Here is a 17,718-nt window from a genome sequence, read left to right on the forward strand (position 1 = left end):
TTGGATACACCTTTAATGGGGTGTTCATGCAAATGTGAGTGACATGTAAAAATTATATTTTTCTTTTATTTTCAGTTTTTGTTGGTTGTACAAATAACCTATAGCTGTCTTTATCAACAGCTTAATCAAATCACTGAAACAACTTGCACCACTGAAAGTCCATCAGACTGCAGCTTTAGAAAGCCATTGCCAATAAACCACAAACAATTGTAAATGTATTTCCAAAGATTTAATTCTTTTTTTTTTAGCTCTCTCAACACCATCAGCACTTGTCAATAGCTCCCCCTTTTTCTTTCATGTATTACATCGAGGGACAAAGAATAAACCTGGAGACACATACTGACTATTGTGAGTAGGCTATATGTGTGCAAAACTGCAAGTTATGCTGAGTTTTGTACAAGTAATTTTCTGAATGCCACGAAGGAGTCATTGATTGTCAACAGTACCGGTGAATGCCCAACAGATGGCAGTATCACTACATGGACAGCATACACGCAGGGATCATGCATTAGGCAGGGGGGAGTCACAGGGAAGACTATACAAAGATATACATATTTTTATATCTTGCATCAGTTGCGAGTGACAGAGAATAAACCCAGAGTCACATACTGACTATTTTGAGTAGGCTATATGTGGCACAAAACTGTCATGTTGATCACTGTACACATAATTTTCTGAATGTAATGTATGAGTTTTTACTAGAAATGGCAGCAGTTCCTTTAACCTCCACATAATATTGCACAGCTCTGCCTCCCTCCTTCTGGAAAGTACCCAACTGACCCTCTGGCTAACATTTTTACCAGGGTGTATTTAGCTCTGTCCAAAGGCTTCCAACTTCAGCTCTGTGCCTCAAATCTTAGTTCCCCTAGTGAAGTCATTTTTCTTCCTCTTTCTGTAAATTTTCACTTTCAGATTCACACAAATGTAAGAGACGTGAAATTATATTTTTCTTTTACTTTCAGTTTTTGTTAGTTTCACAAATAACCTATTGCTGTCTTTACCAACAGCTCAATCAGATCATTTGCTGTTACAAAGCAAGAAATCCAAATACCGTACCATACCATTTTATAGTAACACACATTGAAACTACTTGCACCACTGGATGTCCTGGATGACTGCAGCTTTAGAAAGCTTTTGAAATCCATGTAGTGACGACTGAAACTGTTTTTAACTGATTTTCAACAGCCTCTAACTCCCGTTTGATCTGATCCTGATTTTAAAATATCTGATCAGACCAGTCTGTTCAGCTTTCAGTTAATCTTCAACAGTTGTTTTAATGATGTTCTTCTGTGTGACAGTGTCACCTACTGAAATGCTGTGTAGGGGGATCTGATTATCATGACAGTGTTTATGGTTTAACCTCCATATTGCTCAGTTATTTCATCCCAAAATTTGATGGACTAGAAGTGTAAGGCAGCTGTCATATCACTTTTTACTGTATTTAAATCAGCTGTCCAAACTGCTGTGCCTGTCCTTGTTAAAATACATAAATTTTAAAAAATGAATCAATAATCAAAACACAGGGAGACTGGCATTTGAGTGGGAGCAGGTTTATTAAACTACAACAGAATTGTTTATTCACTTTAATCATCAGATTTTAAGTTTGAGTTTCAGTTGATTCTTTTTTTTCATTTACACCTGTTGTTTCAGCAGAAGTAAAGCTTCACAAATAACTGACAGTATTCAACACAGCTTCACCCAAATTCCCAAACCTTTGTAAAGGACACTTCCATTTAATTTCGATATGCGTGTAGGAACAAAGGGTTTCTAGAGAAAATCATCCCAAGAGAAATATAATAGATTATCATAATATTTACAAACTTAATGTTATGATTTTAGAGAATAGCCTGTTTAGTTGGGCTTTAATTCAACTCATCATTTTTACAAGAGTTATGTTTTGATGTTCTGAAAAGGGTTTAAGTATGTCTGGTGGAAATTTTAATTTGACTGAAACAGACCAACTGCACTGAGGAAACAGAAGCTGGTTTTACTGATTTTACAGGATATTACATGGTGAACTGTATGTATTACAATGTTCAGCTTGAACCCTGGCGTTTCTCTCATAGCTTTCCCTCAATCTGCTCTCTTGCATTTCAAGTTCTCTGTCATGGTTTGCTTTTAATTCATCCTTCATTTTTTCCAACTCCCTTTCCTTCTGCTCTCTCTCTCTCTTTCTCTCTGCTTCTCTCTCCTCCCTCTCCTTCCGTCTCTCCTCATTCATCTCCTGCTTCTCCCTCTTTCTCTCCTCCTCCCTCTCTCTCCTCTCCCTCTCTCTCTCAGCCTGGAGTTGTTCATTAATTCTCATTATTGCTTTTTCATGTTCTTCTTGAAGCTTCCTCTCCAGTTTCTCTCGTTCTCTGCGTATTTCCTCTTCTTTCTCTTTCAGAACACGTTGTTTCTCCTCTTCAACTGCCCTCTCAGCCTCTTGGAACATCTCATTGGTGTAGTGGCTTCCTCCATTCTTCTGGACTATATTTCTGACCTTCTGGAGCAGCTCACTGACCTGAGACGGACTACTCAGCTTATTATTGAAGACATGGTACTGGCCGTTACATCTGTGGACAAGTTCTTGAAGGTCTGGACTTTCGTCCAAGAAGTCCTCGATAGTGGTGTCCAGAAAGTCAGCACCAGTAAAGAGAACCATGCTGTATCTATCTGCATCCTTGCCAAAGAGTTCCTTAATCTTCTGCACTGTCTGCTTTTCCTCCTGTGTGAATCTGCCCACCTTGATGACCACCAGGAAGATATGGGGTCCAGGAGCAGCAAAAGAGATGCAGTCATTTAAAACTTTAGTTGTTTGTTCCTGTTCAAACCTGGTGTCAAACAGACCGGGGGTGTCAATGACAGCAACCTGTTTTCCATCTACCACAGTGTGCTCCTTCGAACATTCTACAGTCAAAGACTTTGCGCTGCACTTTGATTCAAAGCACTTCCGTCCCAGAATGGTGTTTCCGGTGGCGCTCTTCCCATTCCCTGTCTTCCCCACCATCACAATCCTCAGCTGCTCATCATTCATTCTGATAAATCCTGTGTGGAACAATAAGTCACTCTGAACAAGAATGTATAATAGGTTGTACATACATTTGTACTTCACTGAGTTGGGTGGGGGAAGAGGGTATTTACAACTTTACTTTTGCAGACTCACCATTTGAGACAAATGAATTCACTGTAAAATAACAGTACTTTAAAACATAGATGAAGTTACATGGCTTACCTGATTTGTTGGCCATGTTTGGACTGTAAAAATTGCCGTCCACTTTAGGTTAAAAAATGCAGAGTCAAAGACTGAAGATTCAGTGCGAGCTGAAGTAAGGATTGATGAGTTCAGAGTGTGTCTACCACAGTTCCTTTTAATGTGTCTGTATGCAGCAAGCCACTCCTTCAAATGTCTGCAATGATCTCACAATGAAAGTGAAACGAAAGCTTTCTGTGGTTGCTTTGGTTACACAAGGATTTCTGAATATACAGGGAAAAATAAGAATATCTTCAAAACTTTATCTAACCTTGGCTCAGCAAATAGAATAAGAGGTGCTTTATTATGACCCACCATAATCACCATGACAACCAAGTTATTCTAAATGAATATCTTTATATCTTGCATCAATTGCACCTGGCCTCTAAAGTGGACAAGAGCAGATGGTAGCAGGGGTCTTTGCACTACACTTGGATTCAAAGCACTATTTTCCCAGAATGATGTTTCCAGTGACACTCTTCACATTCCCTGTCTTCCCCAACATCACAATCCTCAATCAGATTATTTGCTGTTACAATGCAAGGAATCCAAATACCTTACCATGCCATTTTATAGTAACAGACATTGAAACAACTTGCACCACTGGATATCCTGGACGACTGCAGCTTTAGAAAGCCATTGCCAATTAACACCAAAGAATGATAAATGTTTTTCCAAAGATTTATTTCTTTTTTATGTTAAAGATCTCTCTGGAGCTGTCTCAACACCATCAGTATTATTTTTCAGTTGTGAATAGCTCCTCCTTTTTTTGCATTGTATCGAGGGACAAAGAATAAACCTGGAGACACATACTGACTATTGTGAGTAGGCTATATGTGTGCAAAACTGCAAGTCATGCTGAGTTTTGTACAAGTAATTTTCTTCATGGAATGTAGGGGTCATTGATTGTCAATAGTACTGGTGAATGCCCAACAGATAGCAGTATCACTACATGGACAGCATACACGCAGGGATCATGCATTAGGCAGGGGGGAGTCACAGGGAAGACTATACAAAGATATACATATTTTTATATCTTGCATCAGTTGCGAGTGACAGAGAATAAACCCAGAGACACATACTGACTATTTTGAGTAGGCTATATGTGGCACAAAACTGTCATGTTGATTATTGTACACGTAATTTTCTGAATGTAATGTATGAGTTTCCTGTATGAGTTTTTACTAGAAATGGCAGCAGTTCCTTTAACCTCCACATAATATTGCACAGCTCTGCCTCCCTCCTTCTGGAAAGAACCCAACTGACCCTCTGGCTAACATTTTAACCAGGGTGTATTTAGCTCTGTCCACAGACTTCAGCTCAGAGCCTCAAATCTTAGTTCCCCTATTGAAGTCATTTTTCTTCCTCTTTCTGTAAATTTTCACTTTCAGATTTGCACAAATGTGAGAGACGTGAAATTATATTTTTCTTTTACTTTCAGTTTTTGTTAGTTGCACAAATAACCTATTTCTGTCTTTACCAGCAGCTTTATCAGATCATTTGCTGTTACAAAGCAAGAAATCCATATACCGTACCATACCATTTTATAGTAACACACACTGAAACTACTTGCACCACTGGATGTCCTGGATGACTGCAGCTTTAGAAAGCTTTTGAAATCCATGTAGTGACGACTGAAACTGTTTTTAACTGATTTCCAACAGCCTCTAACTCCCGTTTGATCTGATCCTGATTTTAAAAAATCTGATCAGACCAGTCTGTTCAGCTTTCACTTAGTCTTCAGCAGTTGTTGTTTTAATGATGTTCTTCTGTGTGACAGTGTCACCTACTGAAATGCTGTGTAGGGGGATCTGATTATCATGACAGTGTTTATGGTTTAACTTCCATATTGCTCAGTTATTTCACCCCAAAATTTGATGGACTAGAAGTGTAAGGCAGCTGTCATATCACTTTTTACTGTATTTAAATCAGCTGTCCAAACTGCTGTGCCTGTCCTTGTTAAAATACATAAATTTAAAAAATGAATCAATAATCAAAACACAGGGAGACTGGCAGTTGAGTGGGAGCAGGTTTATTAAACTACAACAGAATTGTTTATTCACTTTAATCATCAGATTTTAAGTTTGAGTTTCAGTTGATTCTTTTTTTTCATTTACACCTGTTGTTTCAGCAGAAGTAAAGCTTCACAAATAACTGACAGTATTCAACACAGCTTCACCCAAATTCCCAAACCTTTGTAAAGGACACTTCCATTTAATTTCTATATGCGTGTAGGAACAAAGGGTTTCTAGAGAAAATCATCCCAAGAGAAATATAATAGATTATCATAATATTTACAAACTTAATGTTATGATTTTAGAGAATAGCCTGTTTAGTTGGGCGTTAATCATTTTTACAAGAAAAGGTTTAAGTATGTCTGGTGGAAATTTTAATTTGACTGAAACAGACCAACTGCACTGAGGAAACAGAAGCTGGTTTTACTGGTTTTTACAGGATATTACATGGAATCAATGCCCTAAATGGATTGAAACTTTCAGCTTGAACCCTGGCGTTTCTCTCATAGCTTCCCCTCAATCTGCTCACTTGCATTTCAAGTTCTCTGTCATGGTTTGCTTTTAATTCATCCTTCATTTTTTCCAACTCCCTTTCTTTCTGCTCTCTCTCTCTCTTTCTCTCTGCTTCTCTCTCCTCCCTCTCCTTCCGTCTCTCCTCATTCATCTCCTGCTTCTCCCTCTTTCTCTCCTCCTCTCTCTCTCTCCTCTCCCTCTCTCTCTCAGCCTGGAGCTGTTCATTAATTCTCATTATTGCTTTTTCATATTCTGCTTGAAGCTTCCTCTCCAGTTTCTCTCGTTCTCTGCGTATTTCCTTTTCTTTCTCTTTCAGAACACGTTGTTTCTCCTCTTCAATTGCCCTCTCAGCCTCTTGGAACATCTCATTGGTGTAGTGGCTTCCTCCGTTCTTCTGGACTATATTTCTGACCTTCTGGAGCAGCTCACTGACCTGAGACGGACTACTCAGCTTATTATTGAAGACATGGTACTGGCCGTTACATCTGTGGACAAGTTCTTGAAGGTCTGGACTTTCGTCCAAGAAGTCCTCGATAGTGGTGTCCAGAAAGTCAGCACCAGTAAAGAGAACCATGCTGTATCTATCTGCATCCTTGCCAAAGAGTTCCTTAATCTTCTGCACTGTCTGCTTTTCCTCCTGTGTGAATCTGCCCACCTTGATGACCACCAGGAAGATATGGGGTCCAGGAGCAGCAAAAGAGATGCAGTCATTTAAAAGTTTAGTTGTTTGTTCCTGTTCAAACCTGGTGTCAAACAGACCTGGGGTGTCAATGACAGCAACCTGTTTTCCATCTACCACAGTGTGCCCCTTCGAACATTCTACAGTCAAAGACTTTGCGCTGCACTTTGATTCAAAGCACTTCCGTCCCAGAATGGTGTTTCCGGTGGCGCTCTTCCCATTCCCTGTCTTCCCCACCATCACAATCCTCAGCTGCTCATCATTCATTCTGATAAATCCTGTGTGGAACAATAAGTCACTCTGAATAAGAATGTATAATAGGTTGTACATACATTTGTACTTCACTGAGTTGGGTGGGGGAAGAGGGTATTTACAACTTTACTTTTGCAGACTCACCATTTGAGACAAATGAATTCACTGTAAAATAACAGTACTTTAAAACATAGATGAAGTTACATGGCTTACCTGATTTGTTGGCCATGTTTGGACTGTAAAAATTGCCGTCCACTTTAGGTTAAAAAATGCAGAGTCAAAGACTGAAGATACAGTGCGAGCTGAAGTAAGGATTGATGAGTGTGTCTACCACAGTTCCTTTTAATGTGTCTGTATGCAGCAAGCCACTCCTTCAAATGTCTGCAATGATCTCACAATGAAAGTGAAACGAAAGCTTTCTGTGGTTGCTTTGGTTCCACAAGGATTTCTGAATATACAGGGAAAAATAAGAATATCTTCAAAACTTTATCTAACCTTGGCTCAGCAAATAGAACAAGAGGTGCTTTATTATAATATATGATAATATATAATCACCATGATAACCAAGTTATTCTAAATGAATGTCTTTATATCTTGCACCAATTGCACCTGGCCTCTAAAGTGGACAAGAGCAGGTGGTAGCAGGGGGCAGTGGCAAAAAGCTGCCGTGAAGACAGTTTCAAACGGCCACCACACCCTGTTTCATCTGCAGTAGCAGTTCTACATTGAATTACTCCCTGGGCGACACCCCCTCCGAGCATTATTTTAGAATAATAAAGAAAATAAAAGAATAACATACAAATAAATCATCATCACACAAATGAAAACACACTAAAGGAAATCTAATTATAACACTATTAACAAAAACTAAAACCTTTCTGGCCTTCCTTGATGCAAAATCATCAATGATGCCATCATATGAAACCTTCTCCCTCACTGAGTGATTGATACTGTTGATAGCAAGGCCAGTGGGCCATTCCTGACACATGGTTGACCTCAGGTACGCCTTGATCAACTGTAGCTTTGAAAAGCTCCTCTCTGCTTGAGCCACAGTGACTGCCAGAGTAAGTGTGATCCTGGGAGCAGGATTATCAGAAAAACAATACCGTGCAGGAATTATAGGCCTGTATTTATAATATGAATGAAATGTGCATTATTTGGAAGAAAGTCGAGGTGACTTTAGCCCACTAATTCCATTAGAGTATGTGTTTACATAACCTTGGTAAAATCTTTTGAAAGTGTTGGCATCATGGCATATAAATGCAGACAGTTTGTCATACGTTTTCTGTTGCGGTCTTGCTTTATCCCATAGACTGTATATCCACACAGCTCAGAGTAGAGAATTACCCACAATGCCCGCCGCATTGTGTCGCGGTCTAACTCTCAAAACACCTAACAAACGCAACAAACCGACCTGCTCTGCAAAGAAAAATTCAAATGACTGCCACTATATAGAACTATCCTATCAATGAACATGCTTGATCCCGCCACGTGATTCACATGACAAACCGAACCAATCAGGTGATTCGTATGACGGCCGAAGCACTCACCTGCTTCTAACGTCAGTGACCAAACCACGCCTCGGCACAGCAAAACGGCTTCATGAGCTAACGCGCATGTGTCGGAGCCTCGGGTGTCAGAGGACCATCCCTACGCACAACTCCCACACTCTTCCAACCTAACCACCACGAGTCAGGGTGCCGCTTCTACATGCATATGCTGGTGGTGCATGTTGGGAGATGGGGACAGCGCCAATTCCCCACACAGTAATATGATAGATAACAGAAAACAGCTTAGCGGCGCAGATCCTTTTTATTTTTTCACGTGATTGTGCCGCCCGCTATGGGATGCGGCCCCGGGCGGCTGCCCGGTTCGCCCGTGCCAAAAACAGCCACTGTTCATCTGAACATTTTTTTTTAAAGACCAGTCTGTTCAGCTCTGTTTAGTGGTTTCTTCCTGGCCACACCTGTTGTCAAACAGGCTCAGGGTATCAAGGACAGCAACCTGTTTTCCGTCCACAGCTTTGCCCTTAGAACATATTACAGTCAAAGAGTTTGCACTACACTTTGATTCAAAGCACTGTCATCCCAGAATGATGTTTCCAGTGACACTCTCCCTATGTTCTGCTAAATCCTGTGTGGAACAATGAGTGACATTTTACATGTGAAACCTCAGTTAAAACAGTTTGACTAAATTAAATCTTATCGACTTTCTGTTGCAAATTCCATTCTGTTGGGTTTTACCTTTTGTGAATGAATTGAACTCTCAAGGAAAACAGCCTATTTTTTTTGTTTGTTTGTTTGTTTATTTGTTTTTGTTTTTGTTTTTTTGTAGAGCTTATTCTGTGTTTGAGTGCCCCCAGCAGGTGACGGGTGATACTGCTGACCATATACTGTTCCAGCAGTGGACACCGCTTTTATTGTGACAGGCAATAAATTGTTATGTATAAATTACACGTTTCACAGAACTACACGTTTTTTGTTTGGTTGTTTTGTTTATTTCATTCAGGCGGTTAGTAGAGTCTGGGGATTCTGGGACAGACGCCTGATATTTTTCTTCTTCTTCTTCTTCTTCTTCTTCTTCTTCTTCTTTCTTTCTTTCTTTACTTCTTTCTTTCTTTATTTATATATATATATATATTGTGCGGTTAGACTTTCACCGACTTGAGATCTCAGCCGTTTGCTTTCAGCTTCCTAAAAACTGATTTTATTTTGAAACTCTTACCCGGAAACCACTTTTAATCGTCTCTCATTTAAACCAGAAGAAGAAGAAGAAGAGGAATTCATGAATGTGGTAAAGAGTGTTTTTTAATCTGGAACCAGCGGTGGCAATGAGTGTGCATACTAAAGTAGTTATTATAGGATGCGGGATATCGGGTATAGCAGCGGCACAGAGGCTCATTAAAGCCGGATTTCATCATGTGCGGATCCTTGAAGCGACTGCAAGAAGCGGAGGAAGAGTAAAAACAGGAAGACTTGGTGAGTATGGAAAGTGCCAAGGGACACGATCATAAGCATCAAACTATCATCGTATTAGTACATTGAAAACGTTTATTTGCATCAATACATTTTTGACAACAGCCAGCAGAGACCCATCCATAGCAACGATCAACTCCATGGCAACAGCAACTACTAATCCGCAGGACTAGAATATTAACTGAGGCAGCAACTGATTACTAATCTATCGATCATTTTGTCGATTAATTGATTAGTCCTGTGGCCGATAAAATGTGAAAATCGTCCGTCCCAGGTTACCAAAGCCCATGGTGGTGGCTTCATACGCCTTGCCTGGTAAACAGTCCAAATCTGAACATATGGTACTTTTGACATATTTTAATAAAATTACTGAGTGGTCTGTTAATTATTTACTCACCTGTGGCAACAGGCCAAGAAGAAACGATCGTGGATGTAATGTAAGACCAAGTCCACTGCAGTTGTAGGCAGCAGCAGTACATTGTAAGGTGTAACTCAATCTGAGATATTAAATGTTTTTACTGTAGAGGCAATGTGTTGTACAGTGCAATGCAGATGCAATAGTAATCGTCTTGACCCATACAAAAAATTTACGCTTGTGAAAATTAGAAGTGCAGCAAGACTTGAAATTCTGTTTGTATTTCTGTGACTAAATTATAAACAAGATATAGTTATGCAAGGGTTATTCTACTTTAATAACCCTAAAGTTATTGATATAAAACACAGAGAAATAATAACCATTTTCTTTTCTGCACCCTCATAATATTTTTTCATCTGTAGGTGATAGTATTGTTGAGATAGGTGCAAACTGGATCCATGGACCGTCCGAGGAGAACCCAGTGTTTTGTCTGGCCCGTCAGTATGGGCTCCTGGATCCAGAGGCCCTCACCGCAGAGAACCAGGCCATGGACATTGGTGGACATCCCCCCTGGGTTTCCAACGTCTTCAGCAGTTCAGGTCACCTGATGTTTTAAAAACCACTACAGACCTCTCAGATAGATCAAAATCATATAAACAGCATGAAAGTATAACATGGCGTTGAATCAACCTTTCTGACATACTAATTATTCCTAATGCTCAGTTTTAGAAAACCTTACTGGGTGCTGAAAGGATAGTGCGCTGAAATTTCATGATGTGACGAACGTTTATATTTTAGACCATAGTTTGATCTTGCCCTATTCTGTTACGGTGCTATTGCTCTTTGTTCTGAAGTCGATTATTATATTTTGAAAGTAAATTGGTTATTTTTTTTTCATGCAAAATAATGTACAGTACTTTGGTTATACATATATAATTATGTATATGTTGTCTGCAGCAGTCAACTGCAAAAAGCATCAAGCAAAAATTTAAATGCAGTAATGTAATACAGAGGACAAGCAGATGTTATTTGCCATCTTATGCCACCGTGGTGGCTGCACAGCAAACTGCTGCAATGATTTATGCTGAATTGCAGTAGATAGTCTTGTTGCTGTGTCCTCCCCCTGCAGACAGAGTGCTTCACTGAGTTCAGATAAGACTTTATTCCAGTTTTACAGCAGTCACACAAGTCACAAACAAGTCACAGAGAATGGTAGTTAAATATTGAAAGCTCTTCCTGCTTGAGTACAAGGGATATTTTGTGTGTACTTTGTGTAGCCTCTGGCACTAATGCATATGCTCTTTCACTGAAACTGGAAGTGTTTGCATTATTATATATTAGAGATAAATAGTGTCAGGTTACTGATTACCTAGGGTACTGTTTGAGTGAGATGATATGAGTGGGTAAACCTCATGATATTTTCCTAATCCGTATTCTGTGGGTTATGTGACAGGCCGGAAGCTGGATGCTGTGGACCTTTATCCTGCTTTGGAGATGTTTTCTGAGCTGCTGCATGACTGTTCAGAATTTCACAGTCAAGGAGGAGAACCCTGGGCCAGTGTGGGAGATTTCATACGGTCAGAGGTACATTTCTCTCAGTGAGAAATAGTAATAGTAATATAGGCAATATGTTTGTCAGCTGGCAGATTTGCTGAAATTGTCGTGCACGTTTTTGATAGTAAACTGCATCTTGCGAAAATAAAAGAGCTTGTTTTGTTGCTTGTTGCCTGGCACAGGTGAACCAACGAGCAGCAGAGAAGTGGAAAGATATCGATGCAAACACCAGATCTCTGCTACTGTGTGTGATCAGCAGCATGTTGAAGGTGGAGTGTTGTGTTAATGGGACTCACAGCTTGGATGAGGTGGGCCTGGGGGCCTTCGGCCTTTACAAGACTCTACCTGGACTGGACTGTACATTCCCAGGGTTCGTACTCCAACATTGTATACACATAATGCAGCAACTCACAATTAAATATTCTAAAATATTTGCAATATCACCATGTGCAATATGCCTGTTAAGATCACCATGTGAAACATCACATACAGGAAGTGACAGTGTGCCTATATTAGGCACCTAATTTTCTTAAGAACCTTCCAGTATTCTAAGTGCACTATCTTGCTCTTCTTTTGTATTATTTATTTCTTGGTTATTTTATTTTATTTCTTATTTTATTGTATTATTTTAACCTTAAGCTTGACTCTGGGGAGGGATGCACAAGAATTCCAATGCACATGTACTGCAGTGTATCTGTGCAAATGGCAAATAAAATTCTATTCTATTCTATTCTATTCTATTATTCGAATAATCTCTTTTATTAATCTTTATTTCCTATATTTACATATTAATGATTTAATAAATTAAAGTTAAGTTAAAGAAACATAAACATAGATAAAGAATATGAGCAGTTTGACAGCGGTCTGTGTTAGACTGGCCTAAACATTTTTTTCTCCCTCATTTAGTGGCTATGAAGGTCTAATCAAAAACTTGATGTCGGAGCTCCCCAGTGGTTTGGTGACCTACAATCGTCCTGTGCGCTGCGTCCACTGGAACAACTCAGAGAAGAGTGAAAGCCCTGTGATGATTGAGTGTGATGATGGGGAGAACATCACTGCTGATCATGTTATCGTCACAGTACCACTAGGTAGAATCATATGTGTGCATACACAAACACTCACTTACCATTTTAATCCTAAATGAATAGCATTTTTCTTCTTAAAGATTCTGCACACCCACACGGGTGTTTTCACAATTAGTTTTATGCCCAGGTTGAAGGTGGGTGGGACTCTGCTGGAGATAACATGTGGTCAACCAACATGTATGACCCAATGAGAATCATAAAGGTGTATCTTTTCTCATGCACTATAAAATAGTATAACAGTCAGATGTCCACCCATCACAGTCTGTATACACCCACACAGTCCTTATGGCAACTAATCAGGCCAAATAAGAGAGAGGATCTGTGTGGGTGGACAGTGGGTGTATAGGTACTGTCAACATTTTCAACCAGTTACTGTTTCCAAGAGCGTATGTCATTAAACATTACACCCGCCACTGAATCTGTCAAACATACTTCTCAACATTAGATTTTCTTTTTCTAATATGAACATTTTAATTTTTAGTGTTCTGTTCAATCCTTTATAATCAGAAATTCAAGTTATTCAGTTATGAGCATAACCATAACTTGTTTTGGTTTGTTGTGTTTTTGTCAGGATACCTAAAGAAGCACCATTCAACTCTGTTCCATCCTCCTCTCCCTCTACACAAGCTGCATTCTGTCCAGAGACTGGGCTTTGGAACGAACAACAAAATATTTGTGGAGTTTGATTCACCGTGGTGGGATGCTGACTGTGAGGTCATCTACCTTGTGTGGGAAGACGAGGTGAGATGTTTCATCAGTGAATGAAGGCGTGAATTTACTGTACAGAACGGGCGTGCACACTGGACTCATTCACACATTGAATAATTCAAATGAACACTCTGTCTGTTTTATCTTTTGTTGTGGTTCAGGATGCCATAGTGGACCAGGTGCCAGATGTGCAGAGATCCTGGATAAAGAAGCTGTTTGGCTTCACTGTGCTCAAACCCACTGAAAGGTCAACCACCACATCAGTCACTCAAATGCTGATGCTTTCCTGGATGTTCATTTGTAAAGAATGCAGTTCTTTTTGTGGTTTAATGTTCAGGTATGGCCATCTTCTGTGTGGCTGGATTGCTGGGCATGAGTCAGAGTATATGGAGACACTGTCTGAACAGGAGGTCACACATGCCGTCACACAACTTATTCGTAGGTTTACAGGTAAGTCTAAATAATTCACAATACTGAGAACACATTACTTCCTCTTTATATTTTTAAAAAATGACACTGTGCTTTGGTCATTTTAAAATGATCTGTCAACAACTCTCAACTGTTTAGGGAACCCCACCATCACCCCGAGGAGAATTCTACGCTCCCAGTGGTTTCACGACCCCTGGACATGCGGATCCTACAGTTACCCTGGAAAAGGCTGTTCAGTGCAGGACCTGGAGAACATGATGGAGCCCCTGCCTGCAAAGGGATCACAGTCACAAGTACTGACATTTTCATACTGAAACACAAATGTGTACACACCAGCTTGCACAGAATTAGCCAGCGTTTAAAAATCCTCATTGTAGACATTTGGTGTGTTTCAGCCCCTGCAGGTGTTGTTTGCTGGAGAGGCTACTCATTCCTGCTACTACTCCACCGTCCATGGAGCTGTTCTCAGTGGGTGGAGAGAAGCTGACCGGCTCATCTCTCACTACTCCTCTGTTGGTCCATCTGTGCCTGCCAAGTCAAAGCTTTAAAACAACAATGCTGCTTTGACGAAAAGAGATTTATCAGATTTTATATCTAAAATCCACAATTTCTTCATACATTGATCTCAGAGTTGATTTGGAGGATTGTGTGGGACCTGCTGTTTATTTCAATCACTCACTTAAAAAGTTCCCAGACGGTGGGTTGTGCTACTGTGCTGACCTTATACTGTGGAATTCATTTCTTTAAAATACAAATGGACCTGCTTGGAAATGTCAACTTGGATCAATACAGTAATTATATTTTTATTAAAAAAAAAAAAAAAAGGGTTAAAATGAAGAATACAGCTATAAATATTAACTAAAGAGAGAACTTTGTATATTTTTTGTAAAGAAAAATTAAGAAATTAATTTTGAATTTACATGCTAAGAAATGTTGTAAATTATGAAAGTTTATAAATCTGCTTAATAACGACTCAGTTATAAGAACTAGTTATGCTTAATAAAAATGTTTTCAGTCTGAGTAAATTTTCACATTTATGTGCAAAACATTTCAGAAAATTCATTTTCACTTATTCCAGCGTCCCGTTACCATTTTATTGTTTATAACACAATAAGTTGCTTTGCCTTTTGCACTTGCACTAATGTGATTTTCATATTATGATTAAATTGAATGATATGGTGAAACATACATGATCATAGAAAAGTGCTGGACTGGAGAACATAAGGGAATTGTTGTTTGAATTAATATCTTATTAAAACTACAGGCCAAAGCTGACAAGTGAGAAACTTACTGACACAAATGCCCCAAAAATTACATTTAATGAGAAGAGATAAGCAAACAAAGGCAGAAACACAAATTCACTTGGATTTCAAAAAGTAAAACCTACCATGACGTGTTAAAAACATTTTATAGGTGTTATATAGGCACTGTTGGCATTCAGCTAAAAGCGGAGCAAGGCTGATGTTGGGACACACCTGCCTGAATAAAATTTTGCCCTTTACGGGCAAAGATCCAACTGGATTATGATCCCACTGCGCAAAGACACGTCCAAACGACGTCTTTTCGACGTCGTTGTTACACGTCCAATTTTGGTCCCCTGAAGGTGCAGACTGTGACGCCAGAAGACGTCTTTTTTCCGACGTCTACCGAACGTCCAGTATTGACGTCCACAGGACCTCTGAATAAGGGCTAATTGTAGTCCAAATTTGGTCGTTGTGGACGTCTTTCTACATCAAATTTAAACTCATTTTAGACATCGTTTTTATACTGCTTCTAGACTCTGTGCACAACTGTAGTCCCATTTCAGAAGGTGGCACACTGTTCCAATTCATTTTCCTATAGCTTCATTTGATTGTCTCAGCAGCAGGTGACAACTGGAAACGCATACAAAAGCGTGATGCATTTCCAGTTTAAACCTGCTGCCGAGCCAACGAAGCTACTGGAAAATTAACTGGTACAGGAAACTGGTCCACCACCTTTTGGAAACACCGGGACTACAGTTATACACAGAGGTTTACAATAAATCACAATTCAATCCCCACTTATTTATTTCCATTTTTATTTTTGCCAATCACTGGCACAAGCATGTCAATAATAAAGCTTTTGACTTCTGTTGAATTTCCTGCCAACTAGCAGTAAAAACAAGGAACATGAATTTCATGGCTTGCATGTGGACATTGCTTCAGTGTTCATCAGTTGAAGCCAACATGCTTTACTTTTGATTGTCTGCCAAAACGAAATGAAAGCGATAGCCAATAACTACCAGTAATAGAAAAAGAAAAAGAAATAAATATTTTTTATTTAAAAAAAATAAATAAATAAATAAATTACACAGCCCGCCTTGCTTGGGTCTGTATCACAGCAAATAAAGATACATATACAACAGAAATTTAAAACAATAAAAATTAAAGTGCTAAACAATGTGTTTTGATTTAAAATCCTACCAGAATTATTCTGAATACAGAAGACAATGCATAAAAGCTGTGACAACATTCTCCACAATGGATAATCAGTCCTGAGTGACTGCTGTGTATCCTCCACCTCCACTTCTTTGCGGTGCTTTGCTTCATCTTCTGTCCTGTCATCAAATTTCATAAATCCAACTGCACAAGCAGAAAAAGACAATTAGAAATATGTAAAGGCAATCTGCAGTCATACTGTACTGCTCTCACCACGAGTACCCTTACGCAAAAATACTGTGACTACATAAATACACAAATAACAGGACATTTCGCAAAATGTACTGCGGCTAGCAAACTCCACTAAACAATGCTCACAACACAACACAATAAACATACCACTTTGAAAACAACACGCACACAATACTTACAGACTGTACGTTCCCTGGCTGAAACGTGTGCAACCACATTCAACTTTACGAGCCCATCTGTTACTGACCGAACTTACTGACTGAAGAAACGGAATAGAGCAGAGCGGCAAAGATGCGAATTGGATCATTAACAGAAAGAGCGCTCACTCTGTCGCCGTTTCCAAAAACTAAGAAAAGTACAGAAGACTCACTCTGATACAGCTTCCATGAACCAAGGGAAAATACACATTTTACATTTTTATAACTTAACTTATGAACTTTAAATATTACTTTTAACCTTTAAAGACAGCACACATACACCAAATCTCCATATTTGTAAGCAAAAATATGTTGCCTGTGCATCCACTACCAATACTGGATTAATACATCTACATCACCACCTGCCTATATCTTCGTGGCTCGCTAGCATGTAAAAAGCATATTCCCTGCCACGAGGGACCCACTAGATAAAGTTCACAGCTTGTTCTTTTCGCTAGCTTAGCGAATTTAGCTTAGGCTAGCTACCAGTCTAGCTCTGGTTAGTGAGCAGTGACTTAAAGACTTAACAATGCTTGTTCACGTTAATGCTTCAGCTAACGTGAATATTTTTAGGCACAGTCGTTTTCAAAAGTAATTCCAATTCCATTTAAACTATGGCCAATGTTTAGCTAACATTAGCTGATACGATGACATGCAATGCCAATTGTAGCCACAGCGCTTTCAGGTAGTTAAACAACAAAGCTAGAACAGCTTACACTATAAATACATAAATGAACATAAAATGATCAAACATGACCAACTTACTTTCAACTTAGTGGAAAACGGTGGTTTTGGTGTACGCTGAACAGAGCCGAACGGCCACTTGCTTCCACAGAGATGAAAACAGAGGCGGATGGACGGTTGATGAAATTTAAAGAATCGCGCCAAAAGCTTGGCGTGTTGCCTCGGCCAATCAGGGTGCCGTTTACTGGTTGGCTTATGACGACGTGCTGCCTCAGTCAATCAGAGTGGCGTTAACTGGTTGAAACCATAGTTATAAAATCAAGGCTCCTATGTACCATGAAATTATTTTCTGAAGCCTAATTTCCAACAAGTTGCATTTCCAAATAAAC

General features: G+C 39.4%; 2 protein-coding genes across 2 annotated transcripts; one reads left to right on the top strand and one right to left on the bottom strand.

Moving 5' to 3' along the window:
- Positions 1-1,534: 1,534 nt before the first annotated feature.
- On the bottom strand, positions 1,535-7,034 carry LOC121189207 (GTPase IMAP family member 4-like). Its single transcript, XM_041049112.1, has 3 exons — positions 6,905-7,034; positions 6,080-6,717; positions 1,535-3,004 (listed from the first exon to the last, which is right to left on the bottom strand). The coding sequence occupies exons 1-3, from the start codon at positions 6,918-6,920 to the stop codon at positions 1,997-1,999; spliced, it is 1,662 nt and encodes a 553-aa protein (XP_040905046.1). The 5' UTR covers positions 6,921-7,034; the 3' UTR covers positions 1,535-1,996.
- Positions 7,035-9,447: 2,413 nt separating this feature from the next.
- On the top strand, positions 9,448-15,154 carry si:dkey-275b16.2 (peroxisomal N(1)-acetyl-spermine/spermidine oxidase). The gene is made up of 10 exons (XM_041049106.1): positions 9,448-9,669; positions 10,444-10,620; positions 11,475-11,605; positions 11,758-11,945; positions 12,482-12,663; positions 13,232-13,401; positions 13,530-13,615; positions 13,706-13,818; positions 13,936-14,090; positions 14,193-15,154. Exons 1-10 carry the CDS (start codon positions 9,522-9,524, stop codon positions 14,343-14,345), a joined length of 1,503 nt encoding a protein of 500 aa, XP_040905040.1. The 5' UTR covers positions 9,448-9,521; the 3' UTR covers positions 14,346-15,154.
- The last annotated feature ends 2,564 nt before the right edge of the window (positions 15,155-17,718 follow it).

The sequence above is a fragment of the Toxotes jaculatrix genome, chromosome 11 (assembly GCF_017976425.1).
Source record: "Toxotes jaculatrix isolate fToxJac2 chromosome 11, fToxJac2.pri, whole genome shotgun sequence".
Taxonomy (NCBI): domain Eukaryota; kingdom Metazoa; phylum Chordata; class Actinopteri; family Toxotidae; genus Toxotes; species Toxotes jaculatrix.

What these genes read in the sequence shown, in the direction of transcription:
- LOC121189207 (XM_041049112.1), bottom strand. An exon ending in TTGAAGAGGAGAAACAACGT is followed by an intron (nt 3,005 to 6,079) that starts GTTCTGAAAGAG and finishes ATGAATGATGAG; the next exon opens with CAGCTGAGGATTGTGATGGT.
- si:dkey-275b16.2 (XM_041049106.1), top strand. Translation starts at nt 9,522, where the DNA reads ATGAGTGTGCATACTAAAGTAGTTATTATAGGATGCGGGATATCGGGT. An exon ending in ACCTTGTGTGGGAAGACGAG is followed by an intron (nt 13,402 to 13,529) that starts GTGAGATGTTTC and finishes GTTGTGGTTCAG; the next exon opens with GATGCCATAGTGGACCAGGT. An exon ending in CAAAGGGATCACAGTCACAA is followed by an intron (nt 14,091 to 14,192) that starts GTACTGACATTT and finishes GGTGTGTTTCAG; the next exon opens with CCCCTGCAGGTGTTGTTTGC.